General features: G+C 42.1%; 5 protein-coding genes and 1 long non-coding RNA gene across 8 annotated transcripts; 4 read left to right on the top strand and 2 right to left on the bottom strand.

Moving 5' to 3' along the window:
- Window positions 1–4,605: 4,605 nt before the first annotated feature.
- On the bottom strand, window positions 4,606–9,598 carry LOC129600130 (uncharacterized). Of its 2 annotated transcripts, XM_055498533.1 has the most exons (5): window positions 8,967–9,598; window positions 8,745–8,858; window positions 6,027–6,328; window positions 5,443–5,899; window positions 4,606–5,043 (listed from the first exon to the last, which is right to left on the bottom strand). In XM_055498533.1, exons 1-5 carry the CDS (start codon window positions 9,188–9,190, stop codon window positions 4,770–4,772), a joined length of 1,371 nt encoding a protein of 456 aa, XP_055354508.1. In that variant the 5' UTR covers window positions 9,191–9,598; the 3' UTR covers window positions 4,606–4,769. The 2 variants fall into 2 exon arrangements, with proteins under 2 accessions (XP_055354508.1, XP_055354509.1); XM_055498534.1 differs by lacking the exon at window positions 6,027–6,328 and having other exon boundaries at window positions 8,806–8,858.
- On the top strand, window positions 7,054–8,418 carry LOC129600142 (uncharacterized). Of its 2 annotated transcripts, XR_008692022.1 has the most exons (6): window positions 7,054–7,266; window positions 7,331–7,398; window positions 7,524–7,644; window positions 7,750–7,800; window positions 7,948–7,996; window positions 8,110–8,418. It is a non-coding gene; the product is annotated as an uncharacterized LOC129600142 (long non-coding RNA). The 2 variants fall into 2 exon arrangements; XR_008692023.1 differs by lacking the exon at window positions 7,948–7,996 and having other exon boundaries at window positions 7,055–7,266.
- Window positions 9,599–10,874: 1,276 nt separating the features above from the next.
- Window positions 10,875–14,098, top strand: LOC129600133 (peptidase M20 domain-containing protein 2-like). The gene is made up of 8 exons (XM_055498539.1): window positions 10,875–10,969; window positions 11,033–11,146; window positions 11,267–12,212; window positions 12,276–12,425; window positions 12,548–12,836; window positions 12,901–12,999; window positions 13,459–13,554; window positions 13,622–14,098. Exons 3-8 carry the CDS (start codon window positions 11,781–11,783, stop codon window positions 13,849–13,851), a joined length of 1,296 nt encoding a protein of 431 aa, XP_055354514.1. The 5' UTR covers window positions 10,875–10,969; window positions 11,033–11,146; window positions 11,267–11,780; the 3' UTR covers window positions 13,852–14,098.
- A 938-nt stretch (window positions 14,099–15,036) lies between these two features.
- LOC129600136 (alpha-1A adrenergic receptor-like) lies at window positions 15,037–16,792 on the top strand. Its single transcript, XM_055498546.1, has 2 exons — window positions 15,037–15,876; window positions 16,229–16,792. Exons 1-2 carry the CDS (start codon window positions 15,061–15,063, stop codon window positions 16,529–16,531), a joined length of 1,119 nt encoding a protein of 372 aa, XP_055354521.1. The 5' UTR covers window positions 15,037–15,060; the 3' UTR covers window positions 16,532–16,792.
- Window positions 16,793–16,798: 6 nt separating this feature from the next.
- On the top strand, window positions 16,799–19,552 carry LOC129600131 (xaa-Arg dipeptidase-like). The gene is made up of 6 exons (XM_055498535.1): window positions 16,799–17,726; window positions 17,798–17,947; window positions 18,071–18,359; window positions 18,477–18,575; window positions 18,813–18,908; window positions 18,969–19,552. The coding sequence occupies exons 1-6, from the start codon at window positions 17,250–17,252 to the stop codon at window positions 19,196–19,198; spliced, it is 1,341 nt and encodes a 446-aa protein (XP_055354510.1). The 5' UTR covers window positions 16,799–17,249; the 3' UTR covers window positions 19,199–19,552.
- Window positions 19,553–20,289: 737 nt separating this feature from the next.
- On the bottom strand, window positions 20,290–23,514 carry LOC129600119 (uncharacterized). The gene is made up of 6 exons (XM_055498522.1): window positions 23,419–23,514; window positions 22,714–23,165; window positions 22,221–22,659; window positions 21,964–22,148; window positions 20,364–20,680; window positions 20,290–20,295 (listed from the first exon to the last, which is right to left on the bottom strand). Exons 2-6 carry the CDS (start codon window positions 23,054–23,056, stop codon window positions 20,290–20,292), a joined length of 1,290 nt encoding a protein of 429 aa, XP_055354497.1. The 5' UTR covers window positions 23,057–23,165; window positions 23,419–23,514.
- Between the last annotated feature and the right edge of the window lie 575 nt (window positions 23,515–24,089).

Below are 24,089 nucleotides of genomic sequence, written 5' to 3'. Positions count from 1 at the left end.
TTATGACACTAGCACTTTACGCAAAACACTAATGGAACGGCGTTTCCCACCTACTGTTCTAAGTTAATAAGAATGTTGATGAGAAACCGCACGTCAGTTGCTAGCAATTCGATAGTAGAAGACTGGAAGTTGTATAGCAATCAACTAACAGTTAGAGAAGCGGCTTCTGGGTCCTTAGGGACAGCAAAGTCCTACAGAATCTCTTGTGGGATTCACCTCCATTACTATTATTACACCGCATTTTTCTTTTTTGAAATTAATCACGTCGAAGTGCTCTGCTCCGTTGATGTTGATTCTAAGGGGAAACAAATAAGAGAGAGAGAGAAATATTAGCGAGCAACTTTGGAGGAAGATTTTGAACCATAAAAACACGTTGTCGAAATGCTGACAGAGGATTCGTTCTAACGGTAAGAAATATTTTAGCTTTATGAGAAGCATGCAGAATAAGAAGTATTGGAGACAGCCGGTCATTAGCCATTACAGTGCATCAGGTAGTGTTACACAGTTACGTTGAATCGGAGCAGCGACTGCGTTTCAACATTCGGACAACCCGAACGCGTTGCATTGTACGCTGCCGAACGACTAACCACTTCCTGTGCAAGAATCCCCGCCGAAATTAAAAAGGTGCAAACCTATAAACGCCTCACATATTCAGACGCAACGAAATCCATATATTAAGCAGAAGTCAAACAACGAATTACCCCAGCCAGCAATCCGCGAGTGTAGTACACCAGATGGCCACCGGTGATGCATGGGACAAAATTTCTCGCCTTCTTTTCAAGTTTATCCAGTAGCAATAAGATGTTCTGTACCTACAACAATTCTATATAATTGCCGCTTTCTTTCATACCCGACATAAATTTCTTTCCAGTTTTTTGTTAGAGAAAAACGAGTATTAGTACAGTAACGTGGTGTTTACTTACGGTCGCCGTTTCTGCCTGGTGCTGTGGCTGCAGTTGCTTCTCGGCTTCCATGCGGAGCTGACACACCCGAAAAGCAAACTCGTCCGCCTGCAATGAAGCACAAAATTAACGAAGATTTCTTTAATTCGCAAATACTGTGGCGATACAAATACCGTATTGTATCGCCAGTCATAATGAAGTACGGACTGGTACTTATTGTTACATTCTACCACAACTTCGAGTAATTACATGCCCAAAAATCAGAAACTTGAAATGTGGTGATGAATATAAAACATTTTCACACGTCACCTTTTCGAAGAATTGCACCAGTGGGATGGGAAATATGACAGCGTAAACAAAGCAGATGCCAATACTACCGTATTTGAAAACAATTTCCGAAATTATGGTTGGCGGTATTGCAATGACTGATGTCACAAACGAGCACACCATGGCGACATTCACGGCAAAAATCGCCAGTACAACCCAGCTGTACTTTTTGTTGAGCAGCTCTGTGCACAGTACCAATTTCAAATGGTAGTGACGCAGTTCGTTCAGTGAAGAAACCATGCTCGTTTGCTGCTTGTCATCAGTCAATGCCGTGCGCATCGATGCGATGGTCTTTAGAAAGTATTCGCTGCAGGAATCCCGGAGAATCATCGCTTGTATAATAATGGAGACATGAATCTGCCGGCACAAGAAACGAGGCAGTGTGCAGAAAACAATCCACACCGCGACGGTCACCGGCATACTGGCTTTAATAGGCACTGGCTCGAAACCGCTTTGAAAATCCGGTTCATACCATATGGGATGTTTGTCCAGAAACGATCGCCAATCGGAATAAGTCCACAGGATGGTAGCGATAAAGGTCACCCCCGAATATAAATCCCCATAACGCTGCCAGTACCATTGGCGTTTGTTGCGCATTCCGCCATACTCGACTACCTCCGCGATGGCCACATGGACAGCGTCCCAGTATTTCCGCTTTAGCATGAAGATGCTGAGAACGCCCACGGCTTCCAACGGAAAAACTATTTCTGACACGGAGGATAAGCCATGGATAATAGGGTTCTGGTGTACCTCAATTTCGTTAGTGTTGATGGAGATTTGCTGTGTGGTAAGGAAAAGGGCTCCCACGATGAAAACGATGGGAAAATAATAGAACAATTTTTCTATAGTGGTTCCTCGTACCGTTTTTTTGGACGCTGACATTGACAGCGCACTGGATACTGGCAGAATACCAAACGCTGCTAGGATTCTTTCCGGGGTACCAATTAACAGTGCCATTATGTTCTGGAATCTTTAGAATATCTTTTTTTCAGAGTGCTTGTTTAAAATTTGTCGCACATAAAGCCAATGAATTCAAGGCAAAACATCGGCGAACAGTTAACAGAAGTTGAAAAACAAAAAAAAACAACGGCGTTTCATTCTCTTCGGCTGTACGAGAGTATTTGCAATGGAAAATGGATACATCCGGTAATGCCCTATGCGCCTGCGCTCCTCTTGCTAATTGTTTCACAGTGTTTGTTTCGTGACACCGCCTGGGACTGAGTGATTACAAAGAGACCATAGTTAAAATAGTTGATCGGTTTTCTACTTGTAGATCACGGAGATATGAAAATTATTGTCTATGCTCAAATTTATTCCTTCGCCACATTAATCAATGTGCAGTAGCGTTGTCAGTCATAGCACTGAAAAGTTATAAGAACTATATCGTTTGTCCCAGGTTTTGATCCTTCAGTCCAGGAGAATAGGCATTCTCGAAAACGTTCTTGAGAAACATCTGCCCGAAGGATGGAGAAGGATTTACCTTTGGACGGTAGTTACGATGTAGACGTTTCACTCGCTTTTGTTCGCGACATCACTTCTTGAACGAATACGACCACCGAAAGTAAAAATGTACAAACCTGAAAAAAGCAGAGCTACATTTTCCCTATATAGGCCAGTGTAGCTGTTGGCCGGCAGTTGATTTTCATAACGTTAATAACCTACAGCTACCAAACGTCAAAGTACAATACATGTAGTGCAATACCTTAGCCAGGAGATGTCGAGAATAACTGACCAAGTGGCCACCAGTAAAACAGATATCGAAATCTCTGACCGTAACTTCCATGATGTTCAAGCGTTTTAATGCCGAATGTAGTTCCGTCCGCTCCTAATGTAGAAGAATTCAAAAGGTCATTATGAAATAACGCTGACTCGGCGTTGTTGGACGCACTTACCTCTGTGGTGACCAGCGCTGTCAACTCAGTAGACCTTCTATGCACATCTGCAGCTGATATATCGCAAGCGGCAATTCTTGAGCCTGCGAAGAAACGCATACTGTTGAGTGATTTGGGTCTTAAATGTCTTTCAGCGTAAATAATTTTGTCTTTGAGGAAAATGTATCGTGCAAAGTACCTTATCGTGAACCTGGACCAGTGGGATGGAAAACAATACCGCATAGCTGAAGAACATGCCCAAACTGGTATAGTTAAGGACAGTAACTAAGAGGAGATCCGAAGTAGTGAAAAGGATTTTGACTAAGAACGAACAGGTTAAAGCCATATTAAATCCAAAGATCGCCCACAGTACCCAACTGTACACCTTATTCAGTTCATACATGCAGCTGATCAGTTCCAAGAGGAAGTGATGAAGACGCCTCACGACGCTGGTTACTTCCCACAGCGGAAATTCTGATTTGCCGGCTTCTTTACAAATGACGAGTATTTCGTTCAAGATTTCCGCACAAGAGTCTCGTATGATAACTGCATTGATTACTGCAGAACTGTGAACCTGTTGGACAAAATAGTACGGTAGCGTGCAAAATATCGCCCACAAGGAGACAGTGGCCGCAGCACCAATTTTAATCGGCAAAGGATAATATCCTTCCAGAAAATCACTTGCGTACCAACGTGGATGTTCATCCATAAATGTTTTCCATTCCAAATACTCCCAGAATACAGTGGAACTCAAGGTCACTATCGAAAGGGCACAAGCCTTTACTCTCCATTTTGGCATTTGCCGATATTGGCTTGTGTTGAATGCAATAATCTTTTGCAGTACAACACGCATCCGGTGCCACGATCCCCTTTTAGCCAGAAAGATAAACAAGACAACGAATGGTTGCAGTGTAAAGAAAAATACCCACATCATGCTCATAGCAAAAACAATTGGGCTTGTCGATAGTGCGCCAGCCCCTCGAAAATTATGAAGATCCACAGAAATGGCAGTTACAATGATTGCGGATATCAGCAGACTGCCTAGAGAAAAACCAGCAGCCACTATCAGTATACTTTTTTTGCGGCAAGCCGGCGATAGTGGAAAGACTATATCAAGCGGTAGAAATCCTACGGTAGCTAAAATTTTTTCGGGTAGGAAAGAAAGAGACATGGTAAAGCCAACATGCGACAAAAGTTTATAGCTGCTGGCGTTGCACAAAAAACATCTTAAAACTTAATGTTGAAAAACCGTGTGGATCAATAATACTTTAATACACTTTGTTCGTTGCGTTTGCTTTTTTAATACACTTTGTTTGCTTTTTTGTGGAATTATTTTAAAGTTTGTTTTCACCATGCCTTCGGTTGACTCAGTGCATGAAGCGGGGCTGACGTTGTTAATTAAACATCATGGCACTGATGGCAGTCTCTACGGGGCACACTAATATTCATCGGTGCATTTTACCGTATTAGTGCGTTTAGGCAACAATAATATTTGAAGATGCTGATAACTTTCGGATCTTTAATACTGAGTTTGAAATTTTAAGCTTTTGCACTTAATAAGTACAGTCTTTTGTATACAAAGTACTATAAGGTATCTATGCATACCATAAATTAACGGAAATGATAATTAAGCAATGGTAAATCAAGGGTGCAGGTGTTAATTGGCAAGTCAGTTTTGATGCGAGTATACTTGAAATATGTAATATTTTAGGCAAACTTCAAACAGAAATATTATTACAGTTAGAGAGATTAAAAAAAGAAAACCTGTCCATGTCTTTTCCAGTTTTCGCACCGTCAGAGGACGCTCGGCAAACACGCTCCTTAGATGTACCGAAGCCCCCGCAAAGCTTAACGATTGCGCATTGACTTTATTCTTATATGTAAAAATCTTGTGAATTTCCATTAGATGCTTTGGAATTCCGGTTTGCAGCAGCATTAGCATCCTAAAAATAACATTCAACTGCAAAAATGCGAATGATACAAAAGAAAGCTACGTATGCAGTATGCTCAGGATAATAAGTAGAAAGTTATAGGCTAATAATGCTGTAGGCAGCTAATACTAATAATGCTTATAATGCTCTTAATAGAGGCAATCAGTCTTGTGTTTTATTAGTTTTAAAAAGGCGTGCGTGCTTTAAATTTTTGGCGGGAGAGCGCAAGGACTCGCCGGTAAACATGGCACAAACATTACATTAATAAACTTTGAAAATAAATCCTGTGGTAGTAGATTGTGGTGCCTGCTCATATAGCGAATGATTCTTATAAGAAGCATGGAATAAGTTACAGCCGCATAAAACAGATTGTATAAAATTTTAACTCTTTTTTTAAATAATGCTTCCTACTTCTGCTTCATCCCTCCCATGAACGGTTGATCCTTCTTGCTCTGGAGTATTGAGACCCAGCGCGAGACGCCCCATGAGAACACCGGAACGATGCCGTTGTTGGTGCAAGTTGGAATTTCATCAAATGGGCACAGTATTGCCGTTTGCTGGGACGTGTTGATAGCACCGTTTATTAAGGTGGAATCGGGGAGAGAGTATGGTATAAAAACAGTCTTATCTCTCCATGTTTCCGCGATGATACTTTCGGAGGATTGATCCGGTGGCTGTTCGCGAGCGAGCAACTTGAAGTCCGAATGAAACATTTCTTCTGCTCTACGGAAGGGAAACGTAAATGTACTGACGCTGAGTGTTGCGGTTAATGATGTTGTTATGATGGCAAACATGAGCATAGTCCATGGCACATAAATCAGCTGCAGAATGCGATATGTTAGGACAGTAGTCCCGGTCATATGGAAATCTATGAAGCGCAAAAAGGTATTTAGCAAATATGCATTGTACAGTGCAAAGCAGTTGCAACTGCCTATCTGGTCATGCATAATACAAGAAGTAAAATTTAACAAAAATGTATTAATTTTGTTATATACCTCCACTAAAGGCAACACAGAAAAGGTCATACAGCGCTTCGCTGCATGACACCAATATTTTGTAGCAGAATGAAGAACTCCGCCTAGTACGGTAAGTCAGAAATTTATCCCCAGAAAGCATAACATAGAATAGCATAGATATTATCCCAATTCCCATCCAGGTGGACAGAGAAAAGCTGTAGGCCAAACCCTCCAAAACCGAGACCGCATCACTATGTACAATATGAAACTTGTGTACCCCGACATGGTATTTACGCATAAAATGCAGGGGGATGACATCGTATTCCAAAATACGCAGCGGGCTCAATCCCGCACAAAAGCATTGCGTCCGCCCTGTGGCGACAGCAGTATGCCCACATTGAATCCGCAAGTAAAATTTTGAGTTCTGCAAAATGCCATTTTACAACTGATAACTTGCAGGAGGTTTTCTGCATTTTTATTGTCCTGTAGAATTTATCTAATATTCTTGGATTTCCGGGTTTTTTTAATACAAAAACCGTTTCCGGGTCATATTTATAATATTAGGGGTTCTCTAAAAAACCGTTATGGAGAATTCACGAACTGCAAAGATTGTTATGGAATCAAAGCGCCCTGGCCAGCTGGCAGTCGTAGTTGTCACGGGCAGACGCATACACGCGCGTTCAAGTTTGCGCGCGAGCACCATGACGAGCCTTTCCCAGCACCATCATTCCTTCTTTCGTCTCCCCATGGCTTGGAATTTATGTTGCTGCACTTGACAATCATTCAATCGCGATGAAACATTGGAGACTTGGATTTCCATGAGCTACATTGAATCGTTGACTCGATTTGCTTTAATAGGGACGAAGTACCATCAGGTAAAACTGACAGTAATATCTATTACTACCTAAGTCTAATACTTACTGGAAATTTTAATTTAATTTTCAAAGTTTAAAAATAAATTTTTGTTATAAGTTTTGGCAAAAACAATTGTTAATAAAGCAAATTTTTCAAAATAAAATTCAAAATCAATAAGAAATTGGCATTTATAGCGGACACCATCCCCTGCTTTTTGATTGGCCGAGCGGTTTCAGCTCGTTCATTCAGTTCATTGCCAGTGAAATAGCAGCTTGCCGTTGCAAGTTGAAGTTAGTCGATCAGTCTAGTAAGACGAAGTCAGTAGTTGGACTGTTTTAGTTGCTTCTGCCATATTTATAGTTTTCGGAAATGATTAGAAGATTTGATCAAGGATTTCCATTTAAAACGGTGGAATTTGAAAACGGTATTTTAGTAGACACTAGACAGCAAAGCAAACAGTGGCTGACTTTGAACGTGATAATTTGCAGATTCTTGCGACAACGTGGATTTCCAAGCCTTTCCACTGCGCACCGTGATAAAGAAGCGTCCATTATTGGTAAGTCATTTGAGCCATTAAAAACAGTTGTATTTAGAGGCGTGTTGGAATCAGCAACGTTTGTTTTCATTATAATACGGGATCTGCAACGTTTGTTTTCAAAAATAGTTTCCGACTTGTCGTAGGTGGCGCCAGTTTTGCTAATGCCAGCAATAGCAAAACGCCTGGGCTTCAACGCATTGCTGCCGTTTCTTGTGGCCGCAACAGTCTGTCTGCTCTCAAACGAGAAACAGCGTCTTAGTTAAGGTATTTTAAAAATATAAATTTTGGAAATCCACAAATTTCAATGACGAATAAATAGTAGGCGCGCGGTGACTTGCTCAGTTTTGTTAACCTTGCTGCATGCTGCAGGTCTTGGATATCCATAACTTTTAGAGATGATTAAAAGTGGAACAACTTGAGGTATGCGCACTTGTATTTCTATGGAAATCGGTTTTAAATAAAGAAAGCAGTTATCATAAGTTTTCTGTCGTTGCATAACTGAAGCTAAAACGAGGTTACAAAAATAACATTTATTTTTAATGCATGCTTGATTTCTCACGTTTTAAGCGCGAACAGCAAAACGCCGTCACCAATCACCACTGCGATTTATTTAAAGGTAAAATTTGGAATTCCAGATTTTTACGACAATTGATCTTCTTGAAATGTGAAAATTCCGTTTTTAGGAAAGATTTTTTTTAATCAATACCGTTCACGATCTGTTTGTTGTAGATATTGTGGGAAATCCTATGGACAGACGTGCAGTCAACTACAACTCGAACAAGCTTCAGGATTCTTTTCCTGTGAATTTGCACATGGACGGCGATTCGACGCTCGCGAACAGTCTCGAATGATTTCGTGAAAATTCTAGTGAATTGACTTGGATATCCGTGGTTATGTTTGTAAACATTATTACTAAAATTATTTAAGAAATTAGCGTTCTGTATTATGAATGTTTTTTCTGCATTTGTAACTTTGTGGTAGAAGGTCGCTGTACACCTTGGATTTCCGAAATATCTGTTCTCGCGTTAGAATTTTCGAAGCTGTACGGTTAGTTTGAAACCAATAAAATATAGCACTTTTTTCACGGCTTTATGATGGTGCGGGGTACACCGTAGGAATGCTTGATATGCAGTACCTATGCAATAAGAACTAACTTTATTGCGCATATGAGCCACATATAGAGTGCAAAGTTTCCGCATTTCATCCCTGAAAAATATCCCGAAAGTCCCTAAAATGCACTTTTGCGATACTTCCGCTGCAATTTTAGGAGACCAACTCACTACACAAATTCCACACTCGAAAATGCGTAAAATTTAGTATAAATTAGCCTAAAATTGATCAATTTTCTGCAATCACTATCGTACGGGAATGTGAACGGACAAACACTAATATCGGCACGTCCTTGTGCCACGTCGACAGGCGCACCGATTTCAGAGGTGTTAAATTCTGGTCGGTTTCGATCAGGTATCAGGAATAGCCTAGGAGACAAACAGTACTGCGTTTCACTGGACAGAAAGTTAGTAAGCAGGTAAATAACCCGCACAAGTAATAACATATCAGTGGCGCCTCAGCAACAGCTGCATTACCTTAGACCGACTTCAGACGCTAGATCCTTTAAGACAGTAATGGCGAAACCGCAGAAACACAGCGACCCCGGCGGTGATTCGTAGCTATAAGGGGCGTTTTCATTGACGCTGACCGTTAGAACATCATCCAGCTCATGATCAGCCACAACTCCATTGGCAAGATGATTGCATATACGATAGTATTCCCCACAATCGGCTTCCATGTGCGTCTGAATGTTATCCATACGGCAGTATACGCATTGATATAATTATCTGGAACCGCTTATGTAGTTGTCAACATGCAACAAGGTGTAGTTGCTTGGCACTCTGTTTCTGCCTTGCGCAAACAAAAGCGATGAGTGTTCGGTTGAACTGAATCCTCGTGAGATGCTAACTATTTCGCATCCCTACGCTCCAGATGGAGTTTGATTAAGAGGACTCGGTCTGCAGCAAACGCATTTTGACAGCTGTTATATGCCTGTATGTTAGATCGTCCTATTAGACTTGGTGATTCCCATTAGACACATCACACACAAAGAACAACATGCTGTGACATTGTGGATCTTACCAAGAAGACGTTGTGAGCAAATTTCGTTACCGGCAAAGTTCGATAGCAAAGGATATTTTGAAGATGAAGTTTTAATTGCAAAGGACTGCACTTCCTGCTTGCACAAAACGTTTCGTGCATACTACGGTATTCCGTAAAGCTGTAAACCAACACTCGTACCGATATCGGATGATTTTAAGTAATTATTCAATTCGATGATGTTGCGTATTACAACTAGTACAGTAGTGATTTCAGCAATCATTCACCCGAATCGTTTGCGCAATACATATATAGTACAGCGTTCCCACATTATAATGACAATGTAAGCACTCCTTTATCACATATATTTTGATTTCTGCGATCGCTTCTTCATCATCGTCTGAGAGCAGTAACATTATGTCCCATTTTCTACCAGAAAAACTGTTGGCTCTCGCCGGTTTCTTGCCACCCGAATCTATTTTTTCATCCTTATCCAAATCGAAATGCCTATCATTCACTGTTTCCTCCATCGGTGCTGCATTTGTCGTGGGCGGGTTTCTACATGCCGGCTTGGAGATGGCGCTGTACATGGCGATCGACACCCATAAGACAGTGTCATCTGGAACGCGACATTCGCACTGCAGCCACCCGTAGTAACACTTATCTTCCTAACGCAACGGTCTTCCTGGCGGCGCACGGCGGTTGCATTACGTAAACTGGCTGAGTCGGCTGGTATCAAAGCAGAAAGGTGGAACCAGCACCAAATGATTGCCGGTATTTTCTCCTTTTTGAGTTTATGTACAACGATTGTGTGGGAATATTTTGAATGGCGAGACTACATGGACCATGATCCGGCATGGTACGGCAGTGATTTCCATGGCGCATATTATCCCCTACCTCTGTACGCCAGCGCTGTCCTGGGTGTCCTAATCTGGATAATATTATGTACCGTACCGTATTATTTGGTGCAGCAGATGCATATCTGTGTTATCATGAGTGCTTTGGTATTACGGGATTCGTGCGCAAATGTTGCAGTGAACCGGAACGCACTTTGTGCACAAATAAACGAAGAACACTTTTTCTTGAAAGACATTATTGAGGTTGTAAAGGGTTTTCGGGCTTTTCAAGAGGAATTGGTTGCATTTATACAGTCGGTAAATGGTACTTACGGTTGGGTGTTATGGAGCATCTCGGGATTTAATTTGGCATTGTGTTGCTCATTTATCGCCTTAATAACCATTGACTCTTCGACCAGCGTCCTGGGTAACGTTTTTGCTTATGGAAGCTTGATCCTATTTTTCAGTATTCCTGTGCTCTTTGCGGTTCCGCTGGTGGCTGGTTCTGAAAAGGCAAGATAGTTTTACGGATTTGCCCCGAATTCTCTTGACAATCTTGTTACTATTAGGCTGACGAATTTCGTTTGTTAATATACCGTCTCCAAATTCAAATTGGTACGAAGATCCGAATGGATGCTACAGAAAACATGCAAAGTGCACAGGTGCAGTACGAGTACTTAATACTTCAAACGGGAGAGTATGTCCTTTAATAATTTTGCCTTTAGGAATGGAACTATCTGATGGATATGTTGAACAACATAGAGCTAACTGCAAAAACGAACCCTACATGTTATAAGGGCGGTGGTATGGTACAGTACTCGCGCGCCCTTTTGGCCAGGGTAAATTTACTTAGTTTTACTAATCGTGTTTGTTATATGGCATTCTTATCAATTTTTATATCACTGATCATGATGCCATCATAATTTTTGTATCACTGATCATAATTTTATTTTTCGAAGGTGTGCACGCTTTTAATATCTTCTGCAGTCTTTATCCAAGAGATTGTCGACCGCAGCAAAAGCTATTCAGATGCCTGTCATGACACATTTACATAAAATAATTGTCATGGATTGGACCGTAATATCCCTTCTCGCTGCAAACTACTGATTGCAAATGGTTCGTGCACTTTCGAACTTGGTGCCTGCTTGACGAACCCTCGGATAAGATACGAAGATGGTTATACTGTAGAGCCGATAAGATAATTGTGGTGGTAGCAACGAAACTTGATATACAGTTTCGACTTTCGAGTATGTCTCTCGCAATCAGCGCAAATACTACAAGATTAGGTCCAGCACTTAAACAGGATGTCAAATGCATTTTCCTTTCGTATGTTTTCTTTCTTTTACACCGCTTTTGCAGTTTTATGCACCCATAAAATTATATCACCAGAAATCACTTCGGATGTTTACTTTGTGCGTTAACAGCACATTTGTAGTATATTAGTAAAAGTTTTGCTCACTTAACGCAACTGAAATGTCCGCCGACCATCTAAATTCACTTAACGCCCAGCTATCCCGATTTTCGAAAAGCGCGCCATACGAGCTTTCTGTGGCATCGCTGATTCAGGACAAGTCAGAGTCACTAGAGGAGCTAAGTCAGTCCATCTGGAATAATCCGGAACTGTCGTATCAGGAATTCCAGGCCGTCAAGATCATTACGGCGTACTTGGAGAGCAACGGTTATCCCGTGATACGCAACTATGGCAATCTTGAGACGTCGTTTTTGGCTGAATTCCAAACAAGACAATTCGATGCCGAACGGCATGCAACGGTTGCGGTGCTGTTAGAATACGACGCGTTACCGGAGATCGGGCACGCATGTGGACACAACCTGATCACGGAAACCGGACTGGCAGCTTTTTTAGGCGTGTGTCATGCCCTGAAGGGTTCCGATTTACAAGGCCGGGTACACTTCACTTTTACTTACTGTACTTTTGTGGCTTATATAATATTGGACATGATTCCGCAGGTCGTGTGTATTGGTTGCCCAGCTGAGGAAGGAGGCGCGGGAAAGGTCAAATTGATCGATGCCGGTGCATTCCAGAATGTGGATTTCGCATTGATGGCGCATCCGGCTCCGGTGGACATCGTGGAGTTAGACATTTTAGCGATTACCAGAGTATACCGATATCATAATTCAAAATCCACTTAGCTTCGAAACTGAAGACGTTTTGGGGTCTTGTTAACTTTAAACAATAAAACTGTTAAACTTTCTAAAGCTATCACGGGTTTTTCTCTCAGCTGGAAGTAGAATTTTTCGGCAAAGCAGCTCACGCATCCTGCGGACCCTGGGAAGGCGTTAACGCCCTGGATGCCGCGGTAACAGCATACAACAACATTGCCATGTTGCGACAGCGTCTTAAAGTGGGCAATCAGATCCACGTCACGATAGTGGACGGAGGCGCCAAACCCAACATTATTCCAGAATACACCAAATGCTCCTACCTGCTCCGTGCGCCCACGACCAACGACATGAAGACGCTGCAGAAGAACGTAATGGCTTGTTTTACAGCGGCTGCCACTGCCACAGGTTAGATGGGGACAAACCCAGCCAGAACATGTCGATAGACTGAATTCCTGTCGTACGAATTTAGGATGCCGCTTACAAGCAGAATTCAAGGAACCGGCGTGTGGGGCACTGATGATCAACAAAACTATGCTGTCCGTTTACAAACACTATGGTCAGAAACATGGTACGCTCGCAGCTAGCTAATTAAATCGAAACTATCACAAAGAGCTGCAAAGGTTTTAAAATGTCCTAAGTTTCCTTTTTATTGGTTTTTGTGAAAAAAAGCGGCAAGCAAACTGCTACTGCTTCGAATAAAAGTCAAAAATTAAAACTGAAACAAGTAGTGCCAACTGCCAATATTCATCACTTTGTGAGCTGCATCAAAGTGTCAAAGAACGGTCGCCGCAATGTCGCGAACAATGTTGTACACAATGGTGCATGGCAGAACACTATTTACTGTAGCGATACCGACAGGATACTGTTAGTTTTTAAAACAAACTTTTAATTTATAAGCGGTAGATTTGGCAGGTTACTTGTGATGGTATGAAAATTTTGGCATAACAGTAACATTCTGTAAAAAATATTGACCCCAGAAATCTCATAATATTTGTTGAACAGTTTGTTCTTCTTTGCAACTTTGCAGGAATGTCTTTCCCACCGGCTCGGCCAAGTTACGGTTCAACCGACATGGGAAATGTGTCAACACTAATTCCCAGTATTCACCCAGCCTATGCGATTGGTCAGACGGTTGTTTACATTAGTTTTGCAGTTTTCATCATGCAGCATCTATATATGGTTTATTATAGGTGCCCCAATAATGATTCATACACGAGAGTTTCAAGCCATAGCCGGGACGTTGGAAGCGCACAGGTGCGCTCGTCGTGCCGGTCTGGCACTGGCTATGACTGTACTGGAGCTACTCGCTAATCCCGATATGCAACTCAGCGTTCGCCAGGAATTCACCGAGCGTCGCAAAACATTCGTGGGAGTCGATGTAGAAACTTCCAGTGCGAAAGGCGATTTTACCATTTATTAAAACAAATTCCATGCTTTATTTATATTAAAACAAATTCCATGCTTACCATTTATTAAAACAAATTCCATGGAGAACTCAGAAGTTCGTTTGATTATTAGATAATTAAATATTGATTTGCAAAACATGGCGGGAGGGCTTCTTTGAATGCTCCCATAAATTAATCCATCTCCTGTTTTCAAAAGAAACTTGAAATTAACGGTTCTTACGTATCTTTTGTGCGCAACCAAGTAACGATAAATATATGTTACAGACACACTGTTGCATTTGGCTGTTAAAACTGTTTGAGTAAAATGGAACAGCTCACCCTCGGTATGAAATTCAAAAAGCCCAAGTACCCAATCACTATTCATTTTGGGCATTTCAAGCTGACAATGAACAGTAACGATAGAGTCTCTAAGATAATTTCCAATGCACCGGTGAATCAACAGAACCACCAACCTCTTTCCATGGCATTTGCTTCCAGTGCGGGACAAACACGTACAAGTACAGCTGTTCATGTACTGTGCATTTGTAACGAGTGTATATTTGACAGGCTGATGTGCTTTTTTAAATGCATTGATAGCTTTTGAGTCGTTAATATCGAGCAAGAAGTGGGAGCCAGAAGATATTTGCGAACCCATATTAGCTAAAATTTGGTAAACAGTAGGGTCGCAATATTATCGTGTTTTATATATCTATGATCTATCTAGATCTACATGAACAGTGTACACTGTATTTGTTATTGCTAAACGTTAACAAGAAAGTGACATTTGTTCTTACAGTTTTGGAATGCAGTGTATTCATAATGGAGTGCTTTATGTTGTACATATACCTATCCCATTGTTGGTGTCCCTATAATGGCAATAAAGGGTAAGGTACATGACCGTCTCCGGGCAAAAAGCAAAGAATTTGACCATTAGGATCATATTGCAATTCAAAGTGCGTGGTATTTCTGCGCTACACTTCTACCGTATATAGATATACATACACATCCGCACTAGGAGTTCCGCAAGGACTGTGTGCTAGAACTACAAATAGCCGGTGTGTGTGTGTGCTGTTTCTTTACAAGGTTCTTTGGCGACAAGAGTGTATCCTGACGTCAGGTCGGATCGCTGAAAGTAGCGCATTAAAGGTACAGATGTATGGGAGACCTATAGTGGAATATTTAATCACGGGTATGCTAACAATTTTTCCCCCTGTCCAAGTTGAGCGTTCTCAAAAGAAAGAGCTATGGACGTGACTATCTTATCCTACCTTTCTAATTTGTTGAACGATACAGTTGATCTAAACAGCTCTATTTTTTTAAATGATACAGTTGATCTAAATGTTTCAGCATCGTTGAATGAAACCGTGGATCCAGTGTGCAATAATTACGGGAATTGGCGCGATCCGCTGGTTCTGATTGAATTATGCTTTATGAGTTTTATTGTTGTTCTAAACACAGCCGGTTTAGTCAGCCTTCTATGCCGCGGACGAGTCAACGCTTCCTTTAATATTTACATCGCCAACCTCCTCCTAGCAAACGTGACCTTTGCTGTAGTCGAAAATCCTTTGGATCTATTGTTCGGTCTTTCGTGTGACCGGTGGATAATTGGCAGCGCAGCATGTGACCTTTTCCTGTATTGTAACTATGTCATCACCGCCTGGGCAATGCACGCCCACGTACTAATCACCGTCAACCGGTTATGGGCGGTGATCTATCCCTATAGTTACCGAAGACTCCACACGGTTAAAATTGCTGTTATTCTCTGTGTTGGTGCGCTGGTTTATGTTCATATGTGGAGCGTACCCGGGATCGTAATGGATTCGATTTTCTATCGAGACTCCTTGGAAAAACTAGAGTGTGAGTTAAATGTGGATCCCCAAAGAAGCTGGGTGATGCTTTTGCAGATTTGTGTCTACCTTGCGCCGATTGCTTTTGTTGGAGTATCATACGGATTCATTGGATATAAGCACAGACAACGCCTTAAGGTCAAGCAGGCTGGACGAACTGTATCGGGTCTTCCGTCTAGTAAAGTTCACCGACCGACCGCTAACGACGTTGCTGTAAGTTTAGACAAAAATTCGGCGTCAAAATACCCCAACTATTGACAACAAATTATCAGTGTCTAGCAAGCTAAATGGCCTCTGCATGTCATACAACAATAAATTTTCATGATTACTATAGCAATAAATTCTTGATTATGCCTTTATTATTTATACATACGGTATATCTACAGATATTTATTAACACGAATCTATGATCATGAGCGTATGCCTTATTTATTTCTGTAGTCAACTGCAGAGTGCTCATTAATGTTATTCACTCATTCCGTGTTTTTAGTTTCTACTAGAACCTCTTAGGGAAAATGCGCTAATGCATTTGTGTCATCATTATGTTGTTTTTCCCATTTTAAAGCGTGGCAGCGGTGTTGCCATTACCAGTGCCGACGTCAGAGCCAAAGAGCGCAATCTGAGTGCTCAGGCATTTGTCACTTTAACGCTTCTGACATCCAGCCTGCTGATTACATGGACACCTTACGAAGTGTTGCAGATGATTTCATTCACCCTGCAAGATTTTAAACCCCCAGATGAACTGAGTGAATGTCTGGATATTTTATGGACGCTGCAAGCGGTCTTGGATCCTTTGTTGTCGACCCATCTTTTAGCCGATCTACGAGGTTTGTACTCTCTGATCCACTCAAAGACTATTCGCCGCTGACGCACATCCACACTGACTCCATCGTATCCATAAAGCCGCTCCTTGCTACTTTCCGATTAAACGAGAGAACGACCAATGTGGGTTTTGGGCTTTTTACTCATTGACAACCTATGACACGAAGGGCTTTTTCCCTAAGTAGTCGCCGTTGCTTATACTTATCCGCGGTTGTACCATGATAATTATGGTACATTGATGATCGATAGTCGATACGCAACATCATTGTTAGTGCACCAGCTCTTGTTATCCGTAAACGGCGGTTAAGGAATAAGATACCGATTTATGTAAGCAGGTAGCATTAATGCGTGTCCTTATATAGCACACAATAGGCTGGCATTATTCGCCGCCACGTGCGCCAGTCAGTTCTTATCGCGCATCATTTTCGAAACCGGCACCTTTGGTACAGAACATTGACTGGTTTAGTCTGAATACCTACTCTATGGTTTGGCACAAATGCAGCACTACAGTAGAATAACAGAACAATTTGAACACATACAGCAATCAACGCATCTAATAGTGGCCGTAGAGCATTAAAGTTTGCGACTAGGAAATTTCCGTACATGAAGAGATAAAATTTGCAGAACATCAAAACATTTGCAGCAGCAACACGGTAATACTCAGTTATCAGTCAGGCTGCATGTGTCTTTCAAGATTGTTCTCAACAGTTTTAGATTCGTAACTTCTTTCGCTGATTTTACATGCACAGTATAAATATCTGCACATGAAAATTTTTTTTCCACGGAGAAAAAAAATATATTATGAAATGCCGGCAGACGTTTCTCTCCAATTAGACTCTCCTGTCTCTACAGCGTATTCTGCGAGCGCGCCATATGAGTCAGTTGTTAAGGCGTTTATTGAGGATAAGTCGGCTTCATTAGACGACATAAGTCTTGCCATTTGGAACCATCCGGAAGTGGCTTTTGAAGAGTTCTACGCAGCTAAAACGATCACCGTTTTCCTAGAACAAGAAGGCTACGCGGTAACCCGAAACTACTGCAACCTAGAAACCTCGTTCTTAGCGGAATTTCAAACGGCGAAATTCGACGGCAAAGTGCACGCAACCGTTGCAGTGCTGCTGGAATACGATGCATTGCCGGAGATCGGACACGCATGTGGCCATAACCTCATTACCGAAGCCGGGCTAGCTGCATTTTTAGGAGTGCGTCATGTGCTGGAAAACTCTGATATCCAAGGACGGGTAGGCACAATTTAAAAAATCAAAGCGAAAAGTTAGTCTATAGATAATTTTAACAGTGGAGTGCTATTCAGGTTGTCTGCATGGGGACCCCGGCCGAAGAAATATTCAGTGGAAAGTCTAAACTTATCGATGCCGGAGCGTTCAGCAATGTGGATTTCGCTTTGATGGCACATCCGAGTCCCATTGACATCCTGGAAATGGAAACACTCGCTGTCAATCGGGTAAAAACCGCAGTAGCATTGTTTGTTTCCTTCATAATAACTTCACATGTGTCGTGACTCAGGAACAATAGAAACGAGAATGGCTACAGCATAGTCTTAACTTGAACCTTCTTAATTCTTCAGTTAGAAGTAGAGTTTTTTGGAAAGGCAGCTCATGCATCCTGTGGGCCGTGGGAAGGCATCAATGCACTAGACGCCGCAGTGGCTGCCTACAACAATATTTCTATGCTACGGCAGCGTCTGCGAGCGGGCAACCAGGTGCACGTCAATGTCGTTGACGGGGGCGCCAAGCCCAATATTATTCCAGACTATACGAAGTGCAGCTACTTTCTCCGGGCACCTACGACGGTTGACATGAAGACGCTGCAGAAGCAGGTGATGGCGTGTTTTGCAGCAGCTGCCACTGCTACCGGTTCGTAAAAACATTTTAGGAATCAAAACACTTAAGGTGCTTAAGATACTTAAGTACTGAAAGATACTCCTACTTAAGATAGTCTGGTGCTACTGTTTTGTAACATCATTGTCGTAGGATGCCGCTTCCAAACTGAGGCGAAAGATCCTGCTTGTGGAGCGCTGATGTTGAACAAGACCATGCTATCTCTTTACAAACATTACGCCGTAAAAAACGGTACTTTTTTAAATACGATAGGAAGTACTATAGCAAAAACTGAAACGCAAAGGGCGCTTTGTCTAATGACTGTTAACTTTAGAAACTTTAACTTCTGTAGACTATGAGGGTGGTGAGTCTGGTGACCTTGACCTTGGTAGGCTATTTACCACGCGTCCCTATTTTGTTATCATTTGCGGTCCAGTCGCACTGGAAACGGTTTTACTCCGCAAAATCTGTAATAAGGCTCTTTTGTAGGAATGGACTATCGTCCTTCTCGGCCGTGTTACGGATCGACCGATATGGGAGATGTATCAGCAGTTGTTCCCAGCATTCATCCAGCTTTTGCTATTGGTAGGTTAGCGACGATTTAAAACATCCAATTGCAATGTGCTTTATGCCGCATCGCCGCAGGCGAAACGGTAATGGTCCACACAAAAGAATTCCAAGCACTTGCTGGTACACCATTTGCGCACCAGTGTACCCGACGTGCCGGACTCGTTATGGCCATGACGGTATTGGAAGTTCTCGCCAATCCAGATTTGCAGTGTACAATCCGTAACGAATTTATCGAGCGCAGGAAAACGTTTATTGGAATCGATGTAGAATCATCAACCGCAAGAGGCGATTTTACTGTTTACTGATCCCTGAAGACTCTTACTCGACACTCGCCAGTACTAGTTCATATTAGAACTTGGATCGAGAATTGGAGGTTTTATTGTCCTTTAACGTTTAACAATAACAGTATCTGCTTGCAGTTTGTGATCGTTTGACAAGTTTTCTTGCTGCGCCACTGCGACAGTTGATTTTCGTTTCTGAAAGGTTTTGCTGAATTTTTCACTCGCAAAACTTAAAACCGAAAAGACGTACATTCCGCTTGTTATGTAAAATACCATATTCAGTCTACGGAAACTCAAGGGATGGGTGTGGCTTTCTTTTACAATCTCCCGCTGTCCCTGAGAACTGCGACCGGCGACTTGGTCCTTATAAGACATCATTCGATGAATATCCAACAGATGCACTTGAATACCGGTTTGCGCTGACCTTAGCATTCTGAAGCAATACAGCGATTCCTTAGAAGTCCAACACATATCACTCAACAGTCAACACGATACGTACGACCACCATACAGTACATACCTCATGCTGAACATGTTAGCAAATGTGCTGTTCCGCCGTAACTGCATCACAGACACCCAACGATAAATCCGTAAATCGAACGCGGAAATCAATCCCTTATTACTGCACCCGGCATTATCGGCAAATGTACACATAACGGCAACAGGCGCAGCGTTGGATGTGCTGGCCGCGATGGTCTGAAGAATCTCATCAGAGTTGCTGGTGTCGAATTCACGGATTTTTGACTTGGCCACCGAAAGATAGGGTCCTTCGAACAAGTCGTTTTGCGGTCGAGAGTACAACAGGTAGTCGGAGTGAAGGAGACCGAGTGGTGAGTTAAAGGGCAATGTGTCGAAGCTGGTGCTGAGATCAGCTGTCAGGTAAGTTCGGATTAAAGAGAATATCACTAATGTCCACGGTAGCCACAACAGTCGTAATATGGTATACGTTGCGACCTTTCTGAGCCGTTGAAATTCCGCTACATAGATGAAAAGTAAGTCAAGCGCGGCAGAAATTTAAAACAGGAATTTTTTGATTGCGCACCTTGTTCTAGTGAAATTGCCAAAAGCTCCCAGAACGTTCTTACTGTTCCCATCCACAAAATTAACCGGTTTCGCTTAGTCCTACGAAATAAAACTCCCATTTTGAGTTTCATCGAATAAACATTGGCACAGAGCAGTGCGAAGCCAACGAGCACGGTTATTAATCCCGTTGCAATCCACACGTCCGTAACGAACGTCTTGGTTAGGCCGCTCAAAATGGGCACTGTTCCTCCTTTGGTTATATGAGAGTTATGTATGCCCACTTGGTAGGTGCGTGTAGCAAACAGCTGGGGCATATCGAAATCAACCATGCGGGCCAATGTCATGCTAAGCGGACACAAGCTGATATCCGCCAAACCCATTTGTACATCCACTGGGGCGCCAAACATGGACGTGTTGTACTGCTGTGGATGCCGATCCGGAACGAGCGCTATTCTGGGCGACAATAGAAACGAATTAACAGTTACTGTCAGAAAATTTAAAGTTTTATGTCATATCGGAATAATGCCAGGATGATTATTTACGCATTAATAGTTACTACTTGACATTGCACGCACTGTAAACGCTGGAAGCATGCTCCCAGTACCATGGCCAGCGCACAGTATACTACTAGTACTACATTTCAGACACTATGGCATATTGTAATTTATAAACGAGCGCGGAGTTTACAAATTGACGTTGTCAAAGAAAATCTAAGGCTAAGGATGGTACGCTGGCGATTATGAAATAAATGCGCTTACTTCAGTCCTAAACCGGAAGCAATGTGGTCCACGAGTGATACGGATAATCCACAGAAGCATATTTGGTCCAGTCGGTCAGATGGAACCCTGTAACTATACGGGGCGTTCTCGTTGACGCTAACGATCAGAACACCCTTTGGCATTATCCCGTTAGCGGCAGGATAATCGGAGCAAACTCGGTACCGTTCGTTACATTGCGAGTCCATCATCGTTAAGAGATCAAAGACTCAGCTTTGTGAGTTCTAGTAGCTGTTCGTCGTACTGGTGTGCACATTTCAAAATGGACGTACCCTTTTCGATATTGCGTACATACTTCATAACAAGTGGCACTAAAAGACGGAAAAATTAAAAATGGCGTCGCTGCGGGAAACCTGCCGAAAAGAACTGCATCGGTTAAATCTATAATTTGAGTGCGGTCGGTCTGACGTCGACATTTGACGTTACTCCCTGTTATAATAGTGAGATCGTGTTTTCACCTCAAAATAGTTATTTGCCAAGCATCAACAACAATCTTCTTCCCACAGTGCCCGTACAACAATGAAACGGAGCAAACACAGGATTTAGGAGAGCATTACAAAGCTTTCAGCAACGGAGGTTTGTAAATTTGTACCGCGGAGTACGTATCCCATGTACATGTACTTAATGATAGAGATATGAAAATTTGACCATTTGAGGTTCTGAGCATATGTTATTAAAATTGCCTTGTCACTGCCCTAAAATACATTCGGACCGTTTGTTAAATTCTGCAGTATTAGAGAACAGTATGCAGCAATTTTTTAGCCTTTTGCTACTGCTTGCATATTGTAGTCCGGTACAGTCCGATACAGAAAAAATAAGATCATGAAAACCCAAAATCTGGATCATACACACTTGCAACTGTATCTGATAAACCTGTCACTAGGTTCCCCAGCCGAACCTAAAAAGCGTTTTGTATGCAGAACTTACAGTGGCTTTATTTTAGCTGATTTATGGAAAGTCTCATATAAAAATACAATAACTGAAAACGCACTGAAGCAAAAATACAGGTCAAACACGCCGGTCAGTCTTGGCAGCGCGAACACGAAGGTTTGGTCTTTTTTTGGTCTGCGGGCTCTGAAGAGCAGATGGTGCACCGCTTGTTTGTCACTATACGTCATAAGTCTGTGAATATCCATTAAATGTCGGGGTACTCCGCCTTGCGCCAACTTAGTCATTCTAAATGATCAGAACACCGATATTAAACCAGTGAATATTGAGTCTTTATCAATCGATTACGGTCTACTTTACCGCATTAATATGGAATCCGTTAACGGGTGGTGGCTTGTCAATTGGAACACGGTTATCCACCGCAGTAACCCCAGATCGAATGCTGACACAATACCCCGGTTGCTACATGCGGCATTGTCGGCATTGGTGCAAACAACTGCTCCCTTGAGGCTGGCCGAACGGTTGACCATAATATCCATCAGCACTTCATCCTGTGTTGTATTAAATTCCAAGCGTTTGGATTTCAGTGACGTCAACGAACCGGCATCAAAGATGTCGGTTGATCGCGATACAATATTGTAATCGGACTGAAGAAAACTGCTGGGCGAGTTAAAAGGCAGTGTCGAAAAGGTCATACTTAGACTGGCAGTTAAAGAGGTGGTGACGATGGTTGTGATGATTAACAGCCAGAAGAGCCATGTAATCATTAAACAAGAATAAGAAGTCCACGGCAAGTTGCCTGTAATATGGCCATAAACTGCCGTAATTTATTTTCGGTCTGAATTCGACTTACCCATATTGTGCGACACATGCCAGTTTATGCGCAGGAAAGCTTTCCGGCCGACTGATACCAGGATCCCGGACGGACTAGTGGAACTACCGTGGTAACCGTAAACTGCCTTTTGTTTATGTTTTATGTAGTACTCCAGTGTATAAATGCCCCAGAGAATAACCACAACCCACAACGTCAGCACGATGGTTCCCACCAAGACATTGACTTCGAAACTATCTGCAACGCCGCTTAGCACGGATGCCATCGTATCCTCTTGGACATGTGATTTATGAACACCCAGCTGATAGGTTCGGGTGTAAAATAATGGGGTCATGTCGTACTGCATAATACGGTAATTGGTCATGCTTAACGGACAAATACTGACGTTAGCGAGCTTGAGTTGGACATCTTCAGGAGACCCGCGCGGCGAGGGTAAATAAAACACAGGGCGTCGGTCAGGCAAAAATAAAAACCTATAAGAAACGAGTGCGTTTAATTACTGCGCATATGCAATAACAAGCGAGTCAAAATAATTTACTGTAATCAAAACGTTTGTCTATCGCTTCCTAAATGAGCAGGCAACTCTAACAACATGAAAACGATTGTCATGCACAAGGTGCTGCTGTACCTATGATATTTACTTATTATTCACAAAGAAACATCAAGCGTCTAATACAAAAGTAATTTTCTGTATTACATGATATTGTCAAGGCGGCACTATTTTACCATTATTACAGTAGGTCTGTGCTAAAATGTCGTGAATATGCTACTTATCCTTACTGGACACCCATATCAGCGACGATTGTCTTCAATAAAGATACAGAAAGTCCGCAAAAACAAAAAGATCCAAATGGCGATTCGTAACTGTAAGGAGCGTTTTCATTCACGCTGACAACCAAAGCATTTTGCATAGAAATGTTAAAATCCGTGCATACACGATAAAGATTATCGCACATTGCGGTACGATCCATAATTGCTCGTTTGTTGTCGCGATGACAGAAAGCGTCAGCTTCCGGTACTAATAAGCCATAACGAAATTTTGGATTTTACAACCGTCGCAATCGGAACTTCACTTCTCTGTGTTAGCTGTGCTAACGTACCGCTGTCTCGCAGCGTATTTACTGTCGAGTCATCAAGACCGACAATGGTAACTCTGTATCTAGCCACTCTGCTTTTGTATAATTATTTTAGTATGATTGAGTCAATGATTCTCTTATGTATAATGAACTATTTCATTTCACAACAAAATTTAGTAATAGTGACTTGAAGCCTATGTAGAGCAATGCTTTACAGTTCAAACATCTTTGATCAAAGAAGACTTATTTGAGTTGTTTTCCCTCGCAAATATCCAAAAAAATAATACTGTTAAAAATAATACCTATGCAACCCAACGTAAC

The sequence above is a fragment of the Paramacrobiotus metropolitanus genome, unplaced genomic scaffold (assembly GCF_019649055.1).
Source record: "Paramacrobiotus metropolitanus isolate TYO unplaced genomic scaffold, Prichtersi_v1.0 Parri_scaffold0000164, whole genome shotgun sequence".
NCBI classification, from domain to species: Eukaryota; Metazoa; Tardigrada; class Eutardigrada; order Parachela; family Macrobiotidae; genus Paramacrobiotus; species Paramacrobiotus metropolitanus.
This window is presented reverse-complemented; position numbering and strand designations above follow the sequence as displayed.